This window comes from Protomyctophum bolini, assembly GCF_963924005.1.
Source record: "Protomyctophum bolini genome assembly, chromosome: 15".
NCBI classification, from domain to species: domain Eukaryota; kingdom Metazoa; phylum Chordata; class Actinopteri; order Myctophiformes; family Myctophidae; genus Protomyctophum; species Protomyctophum bolini.
Genome location: NC_137876.1, coordinates 8,638,843 through 8,662,835, shown reverse-complemented (window position 1 = coordinate 8,662,835; position 23,993 = coordinate 8,638,843). Strand labels below are relative to the sequence as shown.

General features: G+C 43.5%; 1 protein-coding gene across 9 annotated transcripts in view; it reads right to left on the bottom strand.

The window, feature by feature from the left end:
- The window catches only part of evla (Enah/Vasp-like a), a 58,424-nt gene that overhangs the window by 1,089 nt on the left and 33,342 nt on the right, over positions 1-23,993 (bottom strand). For 2 of the 9 annotated variants that reach the window (XM_080784069.1, XM_080784067.1), the window contains exons 2-12: positions 18,493-18,661; positions 17,708-17,888; positions 7,394-7,451; positions 5,668-5,729; positions 3,699-4,688; positions 2,952-3,199; positions 2,273-2,397; positions 2,063-2,090; positions 1,893-1,923; positions 1,732-1,804; positions 245-302 (exon numbers count right to left, since the gene is read on the bottom strand). In XM_080784069.1, coding sequence (XP_080640195.1) covers positions 245-302; positions 1,732-1,804; positions 1,893-1,923; positions 2,063-2,090; positions 2,273-2,397; positions 2,952-3,199; positions 3,699-4,688; positions 5,668-5,729; positions 7,394-7,451; positions 17,708-17,888; positions 18,493-18,661 — 2,023 coding nt within the window. Of the gene's footprint in view, positions 1-244; positions 303-1,731; positions 1,805-1,892; positions 1,924-2,062; positions 2,091-2,272; positions 2,398-2,951; positions 3,200-3,698; positions 4,689-5,667; positions 5,730-7,393; positions 7,452-13,341; positions 13,597-13,762; positions 14,442-17,707; positions 17,889-18,492; positions 18,662-23,993 lie in introns of those variants that run through there. The other 7 variants (XM_080784068.1, XM_080784065.1, XM_080784066.1 and 4 more) reach the window with 7 other exon arrangements.

The window sequence follows — 23,993 nt, the reverse complement described above, 5'->3', positions numbered from 1 at the left end:
TTGAAACTATGTGCCTCCTCTGATACTCAATTTTGCCTCTGGCAGCTTCACTGGGAGGATGTACAGTAGTGAGTGCAGAGGAACACTTTGTTCCTCACAGTTCAACACCCCAGCTGACAGCCCCTCCCCCCTCCCCCCCCCATCCCCTGTATATAATGTATAATCTCTTTCCAATTTGCCAAAAAATAACACTACTAATAAAAGATAAATATTGTTTGCAAATTTGTGAGGTTGGCTAACAAACCTGTTTCATCCTGTCAAACTCTGTGTCTGCATCACTGGTGCTACCGATGGGTCTCACTCTGCAAGACAAAACAGCAAAGGTCATCGTACAATGGTGTCGGGAAAGTTTCGGATCTATTCCAAGAGCTTGTAGATCGGTTACTTTTGAAAAAAATTGAAAATTAAAAAAATATATATATACAAAAATAACAATAAATGCACCAAGTCTCTGTGTGTGTGTGTGTGTGTGTGTGTGTGGTGTACGTCTGAAATCCACGTAAATCGAGAACCGTTCGCCACACCGACTTCAAATTCGACACACGTGTTCCACACCCCCACAGGGAGTACAGTTATCCAGAACCGCCACAAAAGGCCTCTGCCCCTGCCCAGGCTCCATAATATGAAGCTGGCCTGTTATGACATCACAAATATGTTCTGACATTTGCATACACTCCATACTGTATTTGGGAATGTATAGTGAATATATAGGCATAAAAGGGACACATAGATAAAATGTGCCCCTCGGGCCACAGGTCTCCACCAGGACAGGTCAGGTTGTGGACTCCTGGCGCTATAATAAGCCAATGTGAAAAGGGTGCCATTTGTTCTTACACCATTGATGGCAATTGGATGATTTGAGGCATTTTGTTCCAAAAAAGTGTTTTGCAAAAATCCACCTGTTGGTGGCGCTATAACAGGCCAATTTTAAAAGGGTGGGATATATTCCTCAGCCTAGTAGGAAAGTCTGTGAAAGATTTCACGTAAATTGCATGCTGCCAATCCTGCAAATCTTGAAAGCCAATGTTAGCCAATCAGGATGGAATATGAAATATCGGACAGATCCGTTTTGAATACATGACTATAGAGTTCTGCCCTTCAAAAGTTGGCCTCCTGGTGGCGCTATAAAAGGCCGTTCTGGACATTTTGGGGCAGAGGTTCATCGTTGGCATCCAGGGAGTGTGTGTGCAAAATTTGGCCGGAGATTAGCTGTTCACAGACGGACGGACGGACACACGGACGGACGGACGGAGTGCAAAACATACTCTCTCCCCATGCCTTCGCCCTTCGGCCTGGTGGAGACAAACATACTCTCTCCCCATGCCTTCGCCCTTCGGCCTGGTGGAGACAATAACTGGGTGGGACATGCATTTTCCAACTTCCAAATGTTCTATATTATTAACCTGCCCCAAATAGGTATGCCACATTGAAAGTAGCCTGCATGATGAATTGTTATGGGCCTTCCCCGCTGGGTCATAGGTGTTCACAAACTGGAAGTTGGTGAAAAGGAGGGATGCCATTTCATCATTTATGTTGTTTGATTATGTTTAAAGGATTAACTATAGCGATGCACCCACAGAGAAAGCTGAGGACTAAGGGAAAAGGGTACTTGATAAGACTGCCCGTGTGCACCAGCACATACAACGCATGATGTCCCCATCATGTCTCATACAATGTCACACTTTCTTTTCCATTAAGGGTACAGAGTAGACTTTTCTCAGCTCTTCTTACCCATTTACTGACCTTGACACCAGCGATGACTTTTCTGCAGAGTTAGATCGTTCCCACGGTTTCTTCACAGCATCTGGGGAGACAATTTCAAGCAGGTCTTTAAAAACATCCAACATGTACATCTATGGAACGGAGACTCAGCTACAAAACTTGAAGTGTACCTGTTGAGTTCTGGCGGCCACCGGAGTCGTCCTGTAGAGGAAAGAATGATGACAAACCACATTTTTAAACACGGTACACTTCCTGGTGATTACATACTGTAGTGTAGCCCTTACAGTTTCCCAGACAAGACAACAAAGTGTTTTTTACAAGAATCAGGGACATACTGTACCTCATCTGGTTTCTCTGAAGCTTTCCGTCTGTGAAGTGAATGTTATAGACGTGAATTGGTGGTGAACATACAATTAAAACTACCTTCTGGAGAGTGATCATATGTTGCTAAGTAGCTCATAATCGTGAACAGAGACAAAATAAATGAGCCTGCAAAGGATATCTTAAAGTGTAATGCAGACAAACCAGTCTGAGGTATCAGGGGTTTTACCTGCGTGCTAGCAGAGCGTTCATCTCCTGCATCAGTCCCTGGCCCTCTCCACCTCCACCACTGCCACCACTGGACCGGTTGGAGTCAGACTTGGAACCACTTGAACCAGGTGGACTGCTCTCATCCTGCGGAATACAGAGGATGGATGGAACCAAAGGATCAGAAATAGACAAACAGTGTCTGGAGTTGTTTGTAAGATGCCAAGATGCCATTTTAGCCATATATCATTTCATGTATATGACTAGCCCCATATGTGCCCTCTCCTGTATCTCCGAGATGAGGTCACAAGGAACGCTTCTTACCCTTTTCTGCACAGTGAATCCAAAAAGTGAAGGGCCAAAAAAGGTTTACACTAATTCAAATTTAGCATCGGCCAAGAAAATCCAAGTTTAAACGGTTACACGAGCGTTTAAAGTTTAAAGTTTCATCTGTATTTGAAAGACCGGTAGATGGGTTCCACATCTACTGGCATCAAAACAGGCAGGAACTGTGCGACTCACTGCCTTTGCTCACATTGCGCACATGATGCGCACATAAACACACATAAACACATACTCTCAGCTTTTGTCAGATGCAAGAATGGGGGCTCCAAGGAACAAAAGGTTGGGAATCACTGCCCTAAGGCGAGAGATCATGGACACCAGTAAGAGCTCTGGGGGCTTGAGCAGATATTACATACTCTCTGTACTCTGCGTAGTTTGGCTCCAGCTATTGCAGCAGCCAATCCTGAGGGCTGTTGCCCTGGTCCGGGCACCCCTCCCGGGGGCCCTCCACAGGCAGGCAGCGGAGGGGGCATGGGCGGTGGCACTGCCATCGGAGGCGGGGGTCCGGGAGGAGGTGGCGGGGCCGGAGGGCCGGCCATGGGTGCAGGGGCTGGAGCTGGAGGTGGGGCCACAGACAGCAGGGATGATGGACCTGGACCTGGACCTGGAAGCGGACAAAACAAAGAGAGCTAATGTTAAAAGCTAAATTAACTGAAACCTTTTCACCCAGGAAAGGCTTAAGAGCTTAATTCCTACTCACACGCACGCACGCACGCACACACGTCTGGAAGTACCTGGCAACAGTTGAATGTTAAGCTGCTCATAAGAGCACATCAGTGCAAGAGTGGGACATTTATTAATTGGTTGATCACCAAGAACTAGTTATTAAAAAAAAACATGTACTATGATTTGGTTAACACTAATTGGTAATGATCAGGTCATGTTCAGCATGGCTCGCCATTATTTCACAGAGCAGATGTACAGTATACGCAATTTATGCATGTAACATTTTAGGCTCTGACTGAGATGTCTAATCATGAGGCGGAAGGGTAAAAGTTCAATAGCGCCCACCTGTGCACGTGTCTGCGCCAGTAAGTACATACACACAAACACACATCCCTCTGCGGAGAGTCTCCTTCCTCCTCTCTCCTCGTCATACTTACTGGTGGCCACGGGGGGGCCCTGCAGGGGGACGGGGGGGGAGGGTGTCTTCCTGAGTGTGCCCCCGTCAGACATGGCAGTGTAAGAGGGGGGTGAGGAGGAGGAGGAGGAGGGGGGCTGCTGGTACACCTGCTGCTGCTGCTGCTGCTGCTGCTGCTGAGGGTAGAAGCTGGACGGATACTGGGGGTGGCCTGGGGCTGTTTGACCCGTCAGAGGAGGATACTGGGGGTGGCCTGGGGCCGTTTGACCCGTCAGAGGAGGATACTGGGGGTGGCCTGGGGCCATTTGACCTGTCAGAGGAGGCAGGGGAACCGCCTCGCAGTACTGCGGGGTCATCGGCAGGTGCTGGGAATGGGGAGAGTAGTAGTCTTCCGACTGGCCGTTGGCGTGAGGCTGTGGGGGCTGGTGGTGGTGGGGGTGCTGCTGGTGGTGGGAGGCCGTCGCCACGCTCGGGTCGAGCGGAGGGGGCTTATTGGCCCTGGAGCTCAGCGGCGGCAGGGGGAGGGCCACGGGGAGGACGGGCTGCGGAGGCAGGCCCTGCTTCATGTGTAAGGCCATCATGACGGGGGGAGAGGCGGACGGGGGTGCGTGGCCGTACATGTAATGGTGCATGTGAGAGGCAGACCAGGTGCCGTGTTTAGGGGGGAGCATGATGACGTCCTGCTGCTGCTGCTGCTGGTGGAGGTGGCGGGCGGCAGTGGGCGGAGACAAGGGGATCTGGCGAACCTGGCGGCCCATGGTGCTCACTCCGGTCTGCACGGGAGAGAAGGCAGAGGCCAGGGAGGTGGAGAGCTGAGAGGAGAGCTGGGCCTTCTCCCTGGCCGAGCCAACACCCTCTCTCTCCTGGGAGGGAGAGGAGGAGGAGGCCGAGGAGGAGGGAGGGGAGGCGGACGCCACGCGGACGTAGGAGGGAGGCAGTGTGCTAGCGCGGAACTGTCTGTACTCGGGAGGAGTGTCTGGGTGGACGGGTTTGTATTGGAGGGTGGAAACGACTGTGACGGCCAGAAAGAGGAGAGACAGAGTGTGAGAGAGAGAGAGAGAGAGAGAGACAGAGAGAGAGAGAGAGAGAGAGAGAGGAAAGAGGAGATACAGGCGAAGGGAGGGAGGCAACAAACAGGCAAACAAACAAAGAAAAAACAAAAAGAAAAAGAGAATAAATGTGAGAAGAATGAAAAGCAATCAACCAAGCAACCGATGCACGATGAGAAAGAAATTAAAAATAATCAGGAGCAATCGAAAAAAAATAGAAGCAAACAACAGCAAATTAAGAAATAATTTAAAAAAAAACAGCATCAAACTATAAGAAGCAGCAGAATGCAACATGACTGAGCCAGAACGCATGTGACATTTCACCTGTAGCTGGAAGAACGAGATGGAGTGCAGGGCATGTTGCAGGGGGGGCAGGGCAGGGAGCATAATAATACAATAAAATACTGATAGGGGAAAGAGGAGGGCATTTATGGTCGTGTTTATGGTGTTTAAGGGGTCATAATCAGTGTTGGCAGGTGTGCACGGACGACGAGCAAACAGCATACCAACAAGGAAAAAGTGGGTGGATCCAACACACACACACACACACACACACACACACACACACACACACACACACACACACACACACACACACACATCTAGGAGCTACAGTACTGCACCCTTGTTCGATTTGGCCGTTTCCATAGGAAACAGCGTTCTGGGACTCTGATATTACCGGTGACTTCATCTGTTTGCAGAGTGAAAGTATATATTGAGCACTGTTTACAGCAGAGTAAATATCTGTCAAGACTGTCACTTGGCAACTCGGGTGCATTCAGTCAGATGTTTGTTGTTGACGGTTGTTCTCGTGTCGTCGAGAATGTCTGTATGATGTCTGTTTGTGTATCCAGGCGTGTGTAGTGGAGTGTGTGTGTGTATGTGTGTACACAGTATGTACAGTTTGTAGGTAGGCGTGGGCCATGTTAGTTTAGGCCTCACCTGATCCTGATGTCCGCCGCTCTCTCTCCTTGTGCGCCTGCATCTGATGTTGTTCCATCATCCTACAGACAAGAAAGAATATGACACGGTTCAAATATTTGCACAGTAAATCAATGAATGATTTGCGGGAACATGAGGTCTTATTTTGTCTTATTGTCGAGTGTTTTAATTGCAGTTCTCTGTTGATGACGTGTGTTCTATTGTACTCCAAAAATACATGTGGTCTGTGTTTTGTTGTTGAACAATTGTTTAGTAATCTTCTCCCAATTTAGCAATGTCTACTTCGGTGGTCCCTGTCACTGCCAACTTCCACTGTTGTTCTGGGAGAGTAGACAGTGCAATGAAATGCGGTGGTGAAGAAGTACTCACATTTGTTTAAGTGAGTAAAAGTATCAGTACTACAATGTAGAAATACTCCATCTGGCATTCAGAATTTACTTTGGTAAAAGTACAAAAGTATTGTCATAAAAATATACGTAAGTACCAAAAGTAAACATACTCATGAATGTCCCATTTCCGCAGAATGTCCCATTTCAAGTTTTCAAAATAGCAAAATAGCTAAATTTCAAAATAGCAGATCTACAAGCTCAAAACACAGCTTGTAGTTCGGCTATTTTCAAATAGCCGAAATATTGAGTAAATGTACACAATCACAATCACAGCGTGTTACAGTTTGTAGTCCTTAAACACAGGTCAGAGTTCACCGTTCCAAAGTTTTTCACCATGGGGTTTCAATTTATGCAGAAACTGTGGTTAACATAAAATCATGTTTTGTTCTATTTGTCCTATAAATTACACCCATCATTACCTCAACCAAGAGCTTTTAAGAAGGCTCTTTAAAATGTATATTCATTCCGTGTGGCTCGATTGTAAAAAAATGTTTTTGTTGATTTGGGAAGATTATCATGTTGACAAGATGTGTTAATACTATCATAAGCCTTTGTTTGCTAAAGAGCTTGTTTTATTGATTTATTTAGTATTATTATCTTTTGTCATTTTATGTTTCATTTCACACCAAGTCAGGGAGAGACAGAAAAGAGAGAGGGGACGACGTGCCTTGGGTCTGACTTACGGCCAGCTGCAGGAAGGCCTACAGCTTTATTTACGTGGCCCTCACTCTTTGATCCCCCTTATTTTCTTAATTTAACTAAGACCCAATGCAAGAATTCCATTATAAGTCCTCACTGGGAACCAATGGCATGATGGCAGGAGTACAAACGACGAGCTAGGCCTACAAAAACACACCATCCCTGGAGCATTGTATTGTGTTCATTGTGGGACCTGGTGGAGGTTCTCACAACACTGTAGGTTCCCCCAGTGTAGCGAGCATTAGGCCACGGACCCCCATAGCTCAGAGAGTGTACAAACGGAACCAATATGTTCAATCTCTGGGTTACAGATCTGTAAGGGTCCATTTGGTTCAATAATTTAGCTGGGGACTCTCTGGTACCCTGGGGGGGTCCCCGACCCCAGCTTTTAGAACTCTATATACTCTATATAACTCTAATATCGTTATATGTCCAAAACTGTTACTTTTCAGGATTCACATTCAAAAGTAGCAGTTCGACAAGCTCAAAAGCTTGTAGAACTGCTACTTTTGATGCTGTAGTGTAGTGTATGATCAAGTAGAAAGTAATACAAAAAATAACCAAGAACAAAAAAATATGGAGAAAGACGGTTTCTGCCCGACAACAGCGATATATACAGTGGTCAGAGGTTTCCTTACCTCCTCTGTGCATCGGCGTCCTCTGAGGATGGACCATTTTGGCGCTGGACGACTGGACCTGTAAGAGACATAGCGGTAGTAATATGATCATAGCAGGCAACCGTAGCACCCAGTTGAAACATCAGACAGTGGATGCTATAACTCTCGTCGACAACATCTCATCAAGCGGAATGACAGACTAATCCGTCATTCACTCTGCTTTGAATAATGCGTCTACTATACTGCCAAAATAAGAGTAATGCCGTCCGTCCTGCCCGTCCGGTCATTTTGTTCACAGATTGATTGTTCTCGTAGCATTTTTTTGAATGAAGAGGTGGTCAGACATGAACAACCTCAACAATATAACAGCACGGACCAAAACTGCTAAATAATTTCACGCAAACACAATCTCAAAAGATGTACATGAATACATCAGAGAGAGAGAGAGAGAGAGAGAGAGAGAGAGACCAGATATGACCTAACAAAAATAACACTGACTGACAGTCAGTAAATTCTATAAATTGAGGTGAGGTCATTGAGCTGAGGTGTGACATCCATCTGCACCCCGTCCTTCTCTCCCCGTCTTCCATTCCCTCTCTCAACATCTTGTACTGTATACTCTGAATACTGCACATATACATACGAGTATACTGTATGGCCTCCATTTCACCTCCTTCACTTCTACCTCCCCCCAAATGTATCCATAATTATATTAGCCAATCTTTGTCACAAGTTTGCTTAATTTATAGGTATATGACGAGCCGCACTTTGTACTGTATTGTATACTTTATTCGTCTCCCGGAGGAAGAAATGTGTCTTAGACAAAGGGCCCGCATGCAAGCGTAGCCCTAGTCCATGTCGCCGCAGTGCAGCGCCAAATACATCTTTGTAGATATACCAGCGCAAAATGTATCATGATTTGCGAAGTGTTGTGAGCTTGTACAGTACAGTATATCTACTATTTTATAGCCTGTGTGAGTATAAACTATGCTATATCCTTTCTCTGTATAAATTATAGAAATTGTTATCCAGAGTGACTTACAAGTGCAAAATCAGAGCAAATGGCATGCAACCCTAGTCAGAAAAACAACAGTCACACATACATAGAGTGCAAAGAAAACTATTCAGTCACTGACAGTCAGTGTATCAAAGAAACTAGGATTCCAGGTCATCAAACCTAGAAGCAGTCTAGCAACCATCCAAAGAACATTCTTAGCATTTGCGATCAAGCAAAAACATATCTAAATAATAAAACGTATGTGTGAGCAAGAGACCAAAGTAGACCTGCTTAGCATAACCACAGCAGCAAAAACAAGTGACACTTGTATTCAGAGGAGCTAGTGCTACCTCTCACATTCCTGTTCACATTCTTTCATCATTGTTCTTCATTCTTTCTGATCCCGCCCATATCGAATCGATGCATCGTGAGATTGCAGATTTTATGTTTTCGCAGAATGTTTGCCCCACAATAGAGGGTATGAGCGTGACATCATCATCAAACCAGGAAGTTATGTGGGGACGCCTACTGAGTGGCCAAAAAATACTTTCTGGCCGTGACACCACATACATCCAAACAGAAAAGTCCTATCCGATTGCATTAAATGACTTTAAACAACATTAAATTTACTTTGTCACTCACTTTGCAACTCGATTTGCCACTCGATCTGCCATTCACTTTATGCATGTGCATACCCTCTATAGGGACGCTAGGGTTGATTGGGTGTATTGATGCAACATAACCATCTTTACATTTAAGCAAAGCACAAACAATCCTCCCTTCTGCTCCTCCACTGAATATCCATATACTGTATGTACTGTATCATGTCCTGATAATGAGCTGCTCTCCTGCTCTTCTGTCCATCCCTCCATCTCTACCAGACTGTAATAATTAAACTCCTTGCAGCGTGAGCTTGCATCAGCACCTCCTCACTTTTGCTGCTTCTGTTTACATTAGAGCTCACATTGTTGTGCCCACACATCGTTGTGTTGTTGTTGTTTTTACATTTAATACCATATTCTATTTTCCCCTGACATCAATTAGCAAGACAGGATACATTAGTCCGTGCACCAAATAAATAAGATTGATTGAAATAAGAACTTTGCAGGCCTTTATAATTATGTGTTCTATGCTTGCTGACCCATAAATGCAAATTGCTTTGTCTGTATCCTGTATTATTTTGCATACAACAATAATGCTACCATGTTGTAGAACAAGTAGGTCACTGTGATTAGACAGTAACAAATGGTGTGGTTGCTTTTTTTTCCTCAATTTATTTTTTCTGCCAATTTTCCCCACACACTCCTAACCCCTACAGTTAGTCATGTTTATGTTTACGGAGTTTCACCGGGAAGTTGTAACGTATATGCGGAGGAGGAGGAACATGCACGACGCAATAAGACCTAGTTCCTCTCCCTGCTGAACGGGCACCTTAAAGGAGATTTCCCCAAGACTAGCCTGACCAGCTTCTCGCCCTCCTCAAACAATTGGGTTCATTGGAGCGCCCGTCCAAACCCAATAGTCTGCAGGGGAGAGCACAGACTTTATCTCTGTGCCACCCGAGTGCTTGAGAAGTTAAGATAAACACGTTTATACCGGACTAGAAACAACTGAATTAGCAAGTGATACTGTACAACTCAATCTGCACTCTCAGGTCGAGTAGTGTGGGTGAGATTCTGTCGGAGAATGGTCATCTGAATGTACTTCTGAAATGATAATAGGTTCGTACAGTGTTATTATGCATGAGTGTCGTGTAACAGACAGAGTTTAATGAAGGCGCAGACCTCAGCAGGCATCACATGAGATACAGTGACTCTGCCCTGGAGGGCCAAGCAAGCTGTTATTATTCTGTTCATAATCTAATGATGCTAACCTCAGGAGTTTCAACCACAGCAGTATAGACACCAGTGTAATTGAATTAACGGAGTGAAATTACGTAGCAAATCAACACTGATGAAACAGATGGAAGAGATTTATATTACAATAGCAATATAATGCAAATAGCAACGGGCCCCAAACTACACGTCAGATACTAGTGTAGCCTCGGCGCGGGAGTACCCCAAACCCATGGTTCCGATGGCGCAGGCGCATACATTACCAGTCGAGTAAAGAGCCAGGCTCAATAGCGAGCAGTAAGCAGCACCGTATAGCCTACAGTCACCCTACTGTAGAAGCGCATCCACGCGCCAGTCAGGGGCTAGGCTCTACTGACTGGGTGGACCTCCACAACCAGACAGGCAACATGCCGTCATTAGGTCTGTAACCCAGAGGAATGGTGCCTATTTACACCGCTGCCACCAATGTAGCCTCGGCCAGGCGAACCCGGGACCCCTGGATCTGGTCGTCTAAAGAGCAAGACTCGATAGAGAGGAGTACATGTACAGGTTGGAATAGAAATACGATGATGAAAGGGGGGTTAACGAGGTGGGGCAATCACCTTCTCTCCCTTTGACCTGATGTAATTGTAAAGTGAATTGTAAAGTAAAGTCATTGGGTTTTTGAAAGGCGCTATATAAATTCAAGTTATTACTATTGGATGTATCTGCATAAAATAAAAAATATTATTATTAAAGTGATGTGCTTAGTTAGGGCTGTGCTTGTTAACCTGAGGTGACAAAAAAATTTGTTACTTCCGTGCAGACTGCAGAGTGATGGTCACCCTCCACCTCCCCTCACAACCCTCCCCCCTGCCCGAGTACCAAAGTTAGAGTCCCTATTCTGAGCTGACAGTAAACAGGGAGCATCAGGGGTAGCAGTTAACACATAGCCAGAATACCAGTCATTAAACTTCAACTTCGACGCCCACCATGACACCACGAACACTCGTGGGTGATGTTTCCATCCTGCTGTGCCTGGAGCTGCCCAGAGGCCGTGGGGTGGGACAGTGGTTTTAGTCAACATGAGGGAAGAGTTAGCCTAAATAACGCCGGTTCAACGCGTACCAGCTTTGACGGCATAACTGCTGAAACGTGTGTATTTGTCAGCAGACCTACAAGCTCGCAAGCTTGTACTGTACTGTACTGTAGGTCTGCGGGCGATTAAAACTGGGAAAGCATCTGTGTCACCTTAGGTCTTTTGTGTTGGCCATTCAAAAATAGCAGATATACAAGCTCACAGTGCATCACGTTGTACCACACTGTGAGCTTGTGTATTTGCTATTTTTTTAAACATTTTTGAAAAAAATCTGAACTACTGATTTAGAAGGTATTTGTAGAATCGGGCTCGGGGCGTCTGGTGTGTCACTGTCAAGACAAGACGGTGCTTCATCTGCTGTAGTGGGAATTGTTTGATATATAATGCTTTTGTTCTGCTGCTTCACGCTGAGAAAGAGAGAAGATGCCTGGGAGAAACACTTCCCTGTGCGACATGCCTCTGAACTCCGCTCGTTAGCTCGTGGTAATTATCTGCTCTGCTGGCACAGCTACACAGTACACACTAAATTTAGCCAATATTCCGCACACCGTGGCACAGAGATTCTCTTTCTAAAGCCTCGTTTATACTTTTATCGTACAGCGGCGTGGCTTGTCGAAAACATAATGTCTACTACAAGCTCGCAATGTGTCAAAATGTGATGCATTTAATAAAGCTTGTAAATCAGCATTTTCCATAAGCCAGGAGAGAGATGGGACAGATATTAAATTACTAATCATCTACATAGACTGCACCTAATCAAGCACTATATTCTAACAGAGCCAATCTAGTATATACGTTTTGCTGTTCAGATCATTAGAAATAGACACTTTAAAAGACTTTGCTTGCTGATAATAGAACTGCCGTCCTAGGATTAAGCAATGCATTTTAAAGTGTCTTGTCTTCTCCGATTCTGAGAAGCTTGATAATATATGTTGGTGGTGCCAGCCAGCACAAGTGCCCCCAGGTACATTTCTTTGTTTGTGGCAACAGCATGGTTTTGTTGCATCAACACAAATTCACCTGAAGTGACGATTCGAGAAAACGAATATTTACAATCAACAATCAACTGTGATGTGTTGCTGTGATGTCAGAGTCAAACAAATATGTCAAAACACGAGGCGGGGGGAGGAGAGGTCTTGATCAGGCCTGCAGACACAGTATGGAGAACACGGGGGAATAAACAAGGCCAGTGCTGCTGTGTAGTAGCCTAATGTATACACGTGCTTGTGTGTGTGTGTGTGTGTGTGTGTGTGTGTGTGTGTGTGTGTGTGTGTGTGTGTGTGTGTGTGTGTATGAGATGCCAAGGAGATATCTCTCTCTCTCCGTTTTTACCCAACTGCTATCAACAGTTCCCCTAGATTTGAAGCCAGGGGCTGGACCCAAACACACGCACGCACGCACGCACGCACGCACGCACGCACACACACACACATACACGCACACACGTACGCATGCACGGACACCAACCTATCTACATCAAACTCTCTATTCCTATCTTTTTGTGTTCCATGGGGAAGGCGAGATAACTTCAACCCTCCAACCAAACACATCTGAAGGTATTCTAGGAATGATATTCAGTTGTTTTGTATATCTCTGCCCGTGCCAATACCTTTTGTCATTAGAAAAGCAGATTCTGGCCTGGGCCATGGCTAAGTGGTCCAGGCACCATGGCTGGTAATCCAGTCTGGCAGTGTGCCGTTCCCGACGGCCTTTAATACATGACATCCCCCCCATCTCTCTCTCTCCATTTCCTGTCAGCCTACCGTCTGTCCCTCCATAAACAATATAAAAATAAAGGCGAAAGCCACAAAAAAAACATTATAAAAAGAAAAGCAGATTCTGACAGATTCAGAGGAGAGGATAAGTAACATAACAGAGACATCTATGTACCACACCTCCATTGGATTCTTGGACAGGTTCAATGCAATAGTTAAATCTTGGTAAAAGTTTCCCAAAATAGCGACGCAGCGGCCAGAGTCAATGTAGTTACATTGTCTTTGACAAGTGTGCCATTCTCAAAGACCGTTACATTTCTTGACTGTTATAGTAGGCTACTTACTGAGGGTGATAATGGTTGAGGAAACTCTTCTGAGAACACCAGGTGACATGTCTGAGGAAACCTTTCTGAGAACACCAGGTGACATGTCTAAGGAAGATCTTCTGAGAACACCAGGTGACATGTCTGAGGAAACTCTTCTGAGAACACCAGGTGACATGTCTGAGGAAACTCTTCTGAGATCACCAGGTGACATGTCTGGAGAAACTCTTCTGAGAACACCAGGTGACATGTCTGGATAAACTCTTCTGAGAACACCAGGTGACATGTCTGAAGAAACTCTTCTGAGAACACCAGGTGACATGTCTGAAGAAACTCTTCTGAGAACACCAGGTGACATGTCTGAAGAAACTCTTCTGAGAACACCAGGTGACACGTCTGGAGAAACTCTTCTGAGAACACCAGGTGACATGTCTGAAGAAACTCTTCTGAGAACACCAGGTGACATGTCTGGAGAAACTCTTCTGAGAACACCAGGTGACATGTCTGAAGAACCTCTTCTGAGAACACCAGGTGACATGTCTGAAGAAACTCTTCTGAGAACACCAGGTGACATGTCTGAAGAAACTCTTCTGAGAACACCAGGTGACATGTCTGGAGAAACTCTTCTGAGAACACCAGGTGACATGTCTGAAGAAACTCTTCTGAGAACACCAGGTGACATGTCTGGAGAAACTCTTCTGAGAACACCAGGTGACATGTCTGAAGAAACTCTTCTGAGAACACCAGGTGACATGTCTGAAGTCAGCATGGTGAGGTGTGCACCGATGAACCTGCCCTACTGTCCCCTGCACTGAATGCCACCACTTCCTTTATGCCAACACTGCTTTGTGATACCTAGACTAGTATTACTCCCTGTGCTGGATGTCAGGCGGCTAACGGGGACTCCAGGAAGTGAGGAGGAGTCTGGTTGTCCGGCGGCAGGGGCACTGGTTGACGGGAAAAGAATACGGACAACAGTGGTGACTGTAGAGGCCGAGGAGGGTAGGTTTTGCATGCAGGAGCGACGCTGTATTCCAAGACAGCCTGGGCTTGCACGAGGAGGCCCATGGTGCCGCATCCAAATGCTCCCCCCCAAAAAGTAGGGGCAGCATGTGAGCATGGTGGGGCAAGACAGGAAGGCTCCATGGGATATTTTTGCCGGGCCACACACACACCAATAGGAAAGCAACCAGGACGGAACGGGACGACACCGGAGCTACACGCTCGCAAATATTACCTTCTGGACATAAAAGTGCACGTGTGCGCAGACATGCAAGCACACACGCACAGGCACACGTGCACACACACACACACACACACACACACACACACACACACACACACACACACACACACACACACACACACAGAGCTTAAAAGTAGCTTGTAACCAGAGCCGTTTAGTAAACTAAGAGCAGAGACAGACCTCAGATGCAGGTCTGAGGCCCAACATAAAGTGTAATCTGGGTCACGTCTTCAAAGCAGCCTTAGATTCTGCACATTCAACAATCACGTGTCCCTCAAGTGCTCGTTCCATTGTTATCCAGAACAAAAGGCACTTATTTTATTATTTTATTAAAATAAGACAGTATTGCAAAACACTCTAGAAATGAGATTGTATCACATATTCCCCAATCAAGAGCTTCCCAAGTTCCAACTGACATTAGCATTTGTCATGTTTCTCTTAGCTTTGTTATTTTAACAAAGAGTAAAGCCTAAATGCAGCATGCATCAATAACCAGCAGAGGGCAATACAGCTCAGATGAGCACGCACGCACACACACACACACACACACACACACACACACACACACACACACACACACACACACACACACACACACACACACACACACACACACACACACAGCTCTAACAGACCGTTAAATCAATAGGGACATTGCGGGAACATTCAGAACAGCTGAAGCCTGTACATCTGTTTGTATCATAGACAAATGTGTAATATCAACCTAACCTGTCCTCAAGACAGTTGCCATCGCCCTGACTATTTCAAATTGTTTCCGTATTTGCCCGCTCGATCGAATAATTGTACCACTATGCCCTTTTGTGATTATTAAAATAAAGTGTTATAGCGTAAGATTAAAGGTGTATCCATGACAATGGAACCTACAGTACTATGCTCAAGCAACGTGAATACAATATCTGATTATGCTGATTTAGTGCTGTGCTGTGATTGATTCGTCTCGCCCGATACATTTGAATATACTGGACTCTTGAAAATTCACTGAATAAAAATGAATTGGCTACATATAAATATATATAAATATATATATACATATATGTCAGAATACTAAGCCAATACACATCTTCCCTGATTCTGTGCCATTAGATTCGACCCTGACATTTAAAAGATGTCTTAGAATAACATCTATCACTTCCATCCAAGGGCCAGTTTTGGAAAAAAGTACTTCAAAATTAACTCAAAAATACAAAAGTATTGGTATCAAAATGTACTTAAAGCTGCTATGAGCAATAATATGTCAACGTTTTATATTATTATTCAGACAGCCAGCAATGGGTAGAACGCTCCCAAAAAGAATAGTCTCTGTGACATCTCTTCCATACAAGAGCTTTACTAATGCAGAACCATAGTACCATACTGTCTAAAAAGAGATTCCATCTCTTTCATCCAAGAGATGAACTAATGCAGAACCATAGTACCATACTGTCTAAAAAGAGATTCCATCTCTTTCATCCAAGAGATTAACTAACGCAGGATCATAGTACCATACTGTCTAAAAAGAGATTCCATCTCTTTCATCCAAGAGATGAACTAATGCAGAACCATAGTACCATACTGTCTAAAAAGAGATTCCATCTCTTTCATCCAAGAGATTAACTAAAGCAGAACCATAGTACCATACTGTCTAAAAAAGAGATTCCATCTCTTTCATCCAAGAGATTAACTAATGCAGAACCATAGTACCATACTGTCTAAAAAAGAGATTCCATCTCTTTCATCCAAGAGATTAACTAACGCAGAACCATAGTACCATACTGTCTAAAAAGAGATTCAATCTCTTTCATCCAAGAGATTAACTAACGCAGAACCATAGTACCATACTGTCTAAAAAGAGATTCCATCTCTTTCATCCAAGAGATTAACTAACGCAGAACCATAGTACCATACTGTCTAAAAAGAGATTCCATCTCTTTCATCCAAGAGATTAACTAACGTACATCATACCGTGTAAAAAATACCTTCTATGGTGTTACTTCCTTCCAGAAGATTAACATACAGCCATACCACGTAAAAAGAGCTGCTATCACTTCCAAGAGATTAACTAATGCACAAATATACCATGCTAAATGAGCACAGGATAAATACATGATCAGAGTTATGCAATTTACTCAGAGAAAACAACCAGTATACATGTAGTGTACTGTAACTAGCAGTCAGTATTGACTGCTAGTTACACTACATGTATATGCAGTGATGCAAATAGGGAAGCAATCATGTCACCCTTAGGGGGTCCTGGGATGCAATACTGTACTCAGCACTGTACTCTTAACGTAGTTGAAGTAGAACTCATAAAATGTCCCTGGGACCCATCTAAAAGACCACCCCCAGGTCCCGGGACCCATTACATTGAAAACCTATTTACATTACTGTATATGTACAATATATATATATACTTGATCGCTAATTTATAGATTTCTCTGCTGCATTACTGTATGCATATTATATATATCTTAATTCGCAAATACATTTTAATCAATTTGTTTTGTATATTCTACATGTATATTTCTGTTTTTGGCTGCAACATATATATCCTTACCTACCTACTAGACAGGTAAGGGAAAGTGCATTTCACAACTTTATACTGATCACTTATAAGCACACTTATTAAGCACACTTATTAAGGGCTTTAAACCAGTTATAAACCGGGTTTAAATTTGTTTTGTCGTAGGACTGTCACAATGATTACATAATCGTCTAATCGCAATTATTTGAGATACAATGTCACAATCATCCTAATCGTTTCCATTTTGAAAAGTTTTCATACGTTAAAAATAAATCTGAAATAGCAGATCTGCAAGCTTATGATGCTTTGTAGCTTATGAATCTTGTAGATCAGCCTTTCTTTTGTTTGTTTATTTTTATGTAATTTCTTTGTATATTTCAGTTATTTGTCATATCTTTCCTGTGCAATGTTTTATGCAGGCAAAGAGAAATGTATTCTTTATTCATATGTTCCAATGTTCAATGCCAAAATCGTTAATCGCAATTATCTGTGTGACAATTAATCGTCAACTTAAAATTTTAATTGTGACAGCCCTATTGTCTCGTTGCAAATCTTTGATTTGAAACGAGCTTAAAGCCAACGTGACCGACAGACAAATGAGCGCCAGGAAGCAAGCATACCTCCACTGTCGGGTGAGCTGAGGACGTTGAGGGCGAACAGCATGGCGTTGGAGAAGGTGGTGGCCTCCTCCTTACTGGCAAAGTTCAACCCATAGACCTGGCGAGCGTCACGCCACTGGTGGAAGGTCGGGGTGGCCTGGTTGTACTTCAGACCTTTCACTATAGAGTAGTTGATCACCACCTGCAGGGCGTTGGTGGAAGCACAGGTGGAAAAGGTACTCAATTATATTACTTTTTTCATCAATACTGCTATGGAGAACTACTCTGTCCGTTTAGGCCTCACTCACACCTTTCGATCTAGCATACAACATTGATGCTAGATGTATACAAAAGGGTGTGATACGTCTTGCCCCAATGCATTTCCAATGGAAGTCACATGGTTTGACACAACATTTGTGTTTCGACTGCCCCCCCCACCCCCTCATACAACACAAATGTTGTGTCAAACCATGTGACTCCCATTGGAAATGCATTGCGAGCTTGCATCAGCTATACATCTCATACAACAAGCATACTGTACATCAGTCTGTTGTAAAGGTGTGAGTGAGGCCGTAGGCCCGACTCACACCTTTAGAACAGCTATTGAAGCTACATAGCGCACCACCGAGTGGCGCGCTACGAGCTTGTAGGTCTGCTATTTTTGAAAAATCGAAGAACGACTGACATAGAAACATTTTTTGCCACTCAGTGAGCGTGTTCCCTCATAACTAATGATGATGATGTCACGCGCATACCCTCTATCCTCACTGTACAGTTGTTTCAAAGGGCATGTGAGAAGGTCTCACCTGCTGATCCTGCAGTTTGACGCCCACCACTCTGAAGGTGTTGTTGGCAGTGTTGTGATAGATGTTGATGCGACTGAAGCCCTGCTGGCCAGGCTTGATGGGCACCCACTTCTTACTGGCGTCGTCGTAGACCATGACCGAGGCTCGCGCCTGGCAGATACTCTGTTCACTGGAGGCAGAGAGAGAGATGGAGGAGGGGGAGAAACCAACGATGGAGTTAATATGGATGTCAGGTTGAAAATTATTTGCAAGTTAGCAGAAAAGAACCCATGGTGAATAGGTTGGAAATGACTGAACTTGGTGAACATTTGAGAGGTTACACATGACAATGTACTGCGGCTAACTATGGATGTATCCTAAAGACGTGCAGTACTTGGTTGCTTCAAATATCGAGACAGATACTGTATGTTAGATATATACCTTTATTACCCCACGGGGGGAAATTAGTAATGTTGCATAATTATGTGGACTCATGCGGTGTATTTCATGAATACAGGTGAATGTGCAACACTCTGTCTGAATCGAAGTCCTTTACATTGTTGTACGATGATTCGCAAAAAGAGCCAATTTCCAATGCATGGCATCAATATAAAGGCCTGTGAATTAACCTATGATAAAGTCAGCTGGTTAGCGTATGGCGTACCGGAGAGCCACACCTTTCCTCAGTTAAAACTATAGGAATAATAATGTTACTGCAGTAGTTATCTGACAGCTTGTTGTAGTACGCCCCGAGGAGAGGGAGGAGCAGCCTATAAACAGGCAGAGTAAAACCTCAACCTCAAAAAACCAAGCCACAGAAAATTCCCCGTTGCCTCCTTGCCCTTTACTGTGGCAATACTGTACTGGCACCAGAATGGCACGTCCATAAATGTTCACAAGCATTTTGGTAGAAGGGTGTGTTGGGGATGCTGGGTAATGACACGGTGAGTTAAAAACACAAGTGTTTAATCACCAGGCTTATCGCCAGCAGGAGTCTCACTCAAAGTAAACGAGAAGACTTGAGACGCACGCACGCACGCACGCACGCACGCACGCACGCACGCACACACACACACACACACATCTACTGGCAAGGAATTCATTTCCTTAAACAAGGACAAGCTAAATTTGCCCATTCAATTATCACATTCAAAAACAGAATTATTATAAGCATAGCACACACAGGCTCAAAGGCTCTATAAATAGTCTGGTAACAATTGCTATGCGTATACCATGTCTGACTCATGTAGAATATTAACAATATTTATGAGTTCCTATAACTATAATGATATAGTGTTATATGCAGTTATAACACTGTATAATTATAATAACTCATAAATAATCATGATTTATAACAATATTAAAACACATTGCATTATAATCACTGTTATAATGCATTTATATGTGATTATAAGTCAGTATACTGTTAAGTGCTCATTGGCTGAGTATATGTATATATATATATATATATATATATATATATATATATATATATATATATATATACTATAATTAGACTATATTTAGATAAAGATATTGTCAATTACATTTAACATAAAATGGAAATTTGCGTTTGGCACACTGGCAGCCAGTATACATAAATACATAAAAATTACTGAATGGACTTTTGGTTATGAAGCATTTACATATGTCCTGAAGTTATGGACACGGGAGGCATAGCAAGCGCTTCTGTGTGTTACAGTATGTGTATGACTCTGTGACCATCCTTCCCTTGCAGTAAAATAGTTACTGTATAGTTTAGTCCAGTAGTTCTCAAAACGTTTTCATGTCAAGGACCGCCGAATTGGTATTGTATTTGGCCTCGGACTCACATTTGAAAATACTTTGTGCTACATCTGTAATTGTTTCACAAATAGATGTACAAGCGAGCTTGTACGTCTGCTGTTTTTGAATAAGGATAAAGTGGTTAAAATGATTGTGATGTTGTATTAAACCCATTCTGGGCGGGAACCCCTTTTGGTGTTTTAAGCGTTCCGTTAAACTTTAGCTATTAGAAAAATAGCAGATCTACAAGCTCGTAGCGCGCCTTGCCTTGTAGGTCTGCTATTTTTGAAAAATCGTTAAAATGTGCCTCAAATCTTTCCGGAAATTGTCATGATTTAGAAAACTTTTTTTTAATTTAATTTCGACGTCAGGCCTGAATGGGTTAACACATTTGGCTGGGGACCCCCTGGAACCCCCACGAGGACCCCATGGGGGGTCCCCAGACCCCACTTTGAGAACCACTGGTCCGGTCCAGTCAGTGCAGAGTTCATCTATTCTTGAGGTTAAGCCTTATCGTCGTGCAACCTGTGAATTACTGTAGCTAAACGCTTATCTAATGTTCACCTTCAGCACCTCAGGGATGCAGACAGTCTGTCATCCAGACGGATACAGTTCACTTTGACAGCCAAGTGGTGTGTGAGGAACACAGTAGTTCATCAGCTCACTGTGTGTGTGTGTGTGTGTGTGTGTGTGTGTGTGTGTGTGTGTGTGTGTGTGTGTGTGTGTGTGTGTGTGTGTGTGTGACTGTGTGTGTGTGTGTGTGTGTGTGTGTGTGTGTGTGTGTATGTGTATGTGTATGTGTAATTGTGTATGTGTATGTGTATGTGTATGTGTATGTGTATGTGTATGTGTATGTGTATGTGTATGTGTCTATATATATATAGGCCAGTCTGTCAATGAAAGAAAACAATGCTGCGTGTGTTAACCCATTTTGACCTATGATCAGATTAAAAAAAAATCTGTTTTAAAATGACAGTTTTCTATGTCAGTCGTTCTTCGATTTTTCAAAAATAGCTGACCGCTATGAGGTTGTAGATCTGCTATTTTTCAATAGCTAAAGCATAACACAATGCCAACACCAAAAGGGGTTCCCGCCCAAAATGGATTACTGTATGTAAACTAAATTGAGACCGATATGTTATGGATGTCTCGTGTGTATAGCTCAAAAGTCTGCAATGTGAATGGTGGCGTTTTTTACGTGTGTAACAATAAAATATGCCATCTTCACAACCCGATATCAATAAAAGAAGGATGATGCAGCGACACTGACGGCAGCAGGATAACTGAGATGATTTAGCTATACAGTACATGATGTGTACAGCTGAGATGAATCGCTCGTCTATTCAATTAGTAGGAGGCTTGTGCCTGAGGACATCACCAGTAACATTTAAATGACAACATGTGACCTCTCTCTCTGTGTCTCTCCTGTCCTCCAAGCTGCTCCCCTGCAGGAGGAAGACAGCGTGACACCGTCCTCAGACTCCGCAGGACTCTGAGGTTCTGCATGGCTCAGTCTCAACTTAAGCGGCTTCCCTTCTCTCTCAAATGATCCCCTGTCATCACCCCTACAGTACTCTCTGGTTTCCTCGCCGTCCTCTCAAAAAGCTTTTAGACTGGATTTGACTTTCACTCTTTCTATAGTGTCTTAGTCTCGCGTATAGACAACAGACAACTGTTCCACAATCTCCGAATGCTATATAGAGTCTGGACCTATAGCCCCCGTGAGCCGAGTAACGGAGGCTGCCCTTTCCGTTCACGAAAATATATGTAAAAATCTCTTTAGAGCTTATTTTTTTTATTTCCTTTCCTGCTAAGCAACAAGCTATTATATGCTTAGATGTTTTCTATTTATATTAGGATAAATGTGCGCGACTGTGAAGACGAAACAGAGGTGGCGAGGAGGCTCCACTTCCACTTTATAGTATACTCATCATGAAAGCCCTTCCGTTGGCCCAGACTGTATGGTTGAAGCGTTTGGAAATGGCGGAGGCAACAGTCTGGTAACGCGAGACTAATAGTGTCTATTCCTGACACAGAGCTTTCATCTCCACGTTAACAAACAACTTCCTTTCGTTGCCGACGTACAATGTTCTTGGAAGAAAAGTAAATCTTTAGTTTATATTCTGTAGCACTTCCAGTTCCTTGCACCATTCTTTTGCTCAATTAAAATGACTTACAGTCACAGTGTCTGTTGGGGACGGGAATTGTCATGGACTGCCTGATACAATGGTATATGTCTTGTGACTCTTGTATGTGTTTAACCCATTTTGACCTGAGATCAGATTAAAAAAATGCATGTCTTCTACATCCTGACAGTTTTCGATTTTTCAAAAATAGCAGACCTGCTATTTTTCAATAGCTAAAGCATAACATAATGACACCAAAAGGGGTTCGCCCAAAATGGGTTAAATGTTATGTTGTTGCTCGCTAGCACAAACCTATAAAACATTTCGTCACTATATGTGATGGACAATGTTTTAAAAAAATTGAATATCGATTCTTAGATGCCAGATTCAATAATATGTATAATTTCTGGTGATGTATGTCTACATTATTAATATTGGTCTATGACTGTGTTATATCATCTCATAACTGAATGTATTCACCATGTTTTCACTTACAGTACTATCCTCTTACTTACCGCACCAGAAAGGAACAGTTGATTGTTTCAGCATGGTTTTGCTTGCTTTGAACATTAACCAATTCTGACCTGAGATCAGATTCATACGAGGTTTCCACTGGACACACACAGGTCTGATTAACCCCATTCTGACCTGAGATCAGATTCTAAAAAATGTCAGTCGTTCTTCGAATTTTCAAAAATAGCAGACCTACAAGCTCGTAGCGCGCCACTCGGTGGCGCGCTATGAGCTTGTAGATCTGCTGTTTTTCAATAGCTAAAGCATAACATGATGCTAACACCACAATGGGTTCCCGGTCAGAATGGGTTAAAAAAGGAAGCCTCAACAATGTCAACATGTGACTACGTATGTCGCTTCTGGCATCAATATCAAAACTACCTCCAAAAGAAATGAATGATTCAATCAAATTTGACCCTATGGCTAATAACCTCATGTTGGCGACTTGGCGCATGAGGTACAGTAATCACACACACATCCTCAATGCTATAACGCACAACCTAATTGCATGGGATTGAAGATGTATTTACTTCCAATAAGATCCCCACCAGTTCCTAGTTTGGATACACATAAATCATTTCTAGGGACTTTATGAGGTAAGGGAAAATGTTTTAGTAATGAAAAGATATTTGTTTACTTCAGTAAAGTACACCAATTAAGCCACAGTACAAAAGGCAGGACAAATAAATTATAGAGGGAGAAGACTGGGAAAGCCCCCCATGCAACAAGGTTGTGTCTTCAAACCATGTGACTCCCATTGGAAAAGCGACCATGGTTTTATCCTCGGGTTGAGTAGAGTGACGTAGAGGGTGCGCTGTGACTGGCCAGTCGCTGTGATCGACAGCCTACACCTAAACCTAACCCTAACCTTAACCTCAGTAAAACTATACCTAAACCTAACCCTAACCTCAGTAAAACTATACCTAAACCTAACCCTAACCTCAGTAAAACTATACCTAAACCTAACCCTAACCTTAACCTCAGTAAAACTATACCTAAACCTAACCCTAACCTTAACCTCAGTAAAACTATACCTAAACCTAACCCTAACCTCAGTAAAACTATACCTAAACCTAACCCTAACCTTAACCTCAGTAA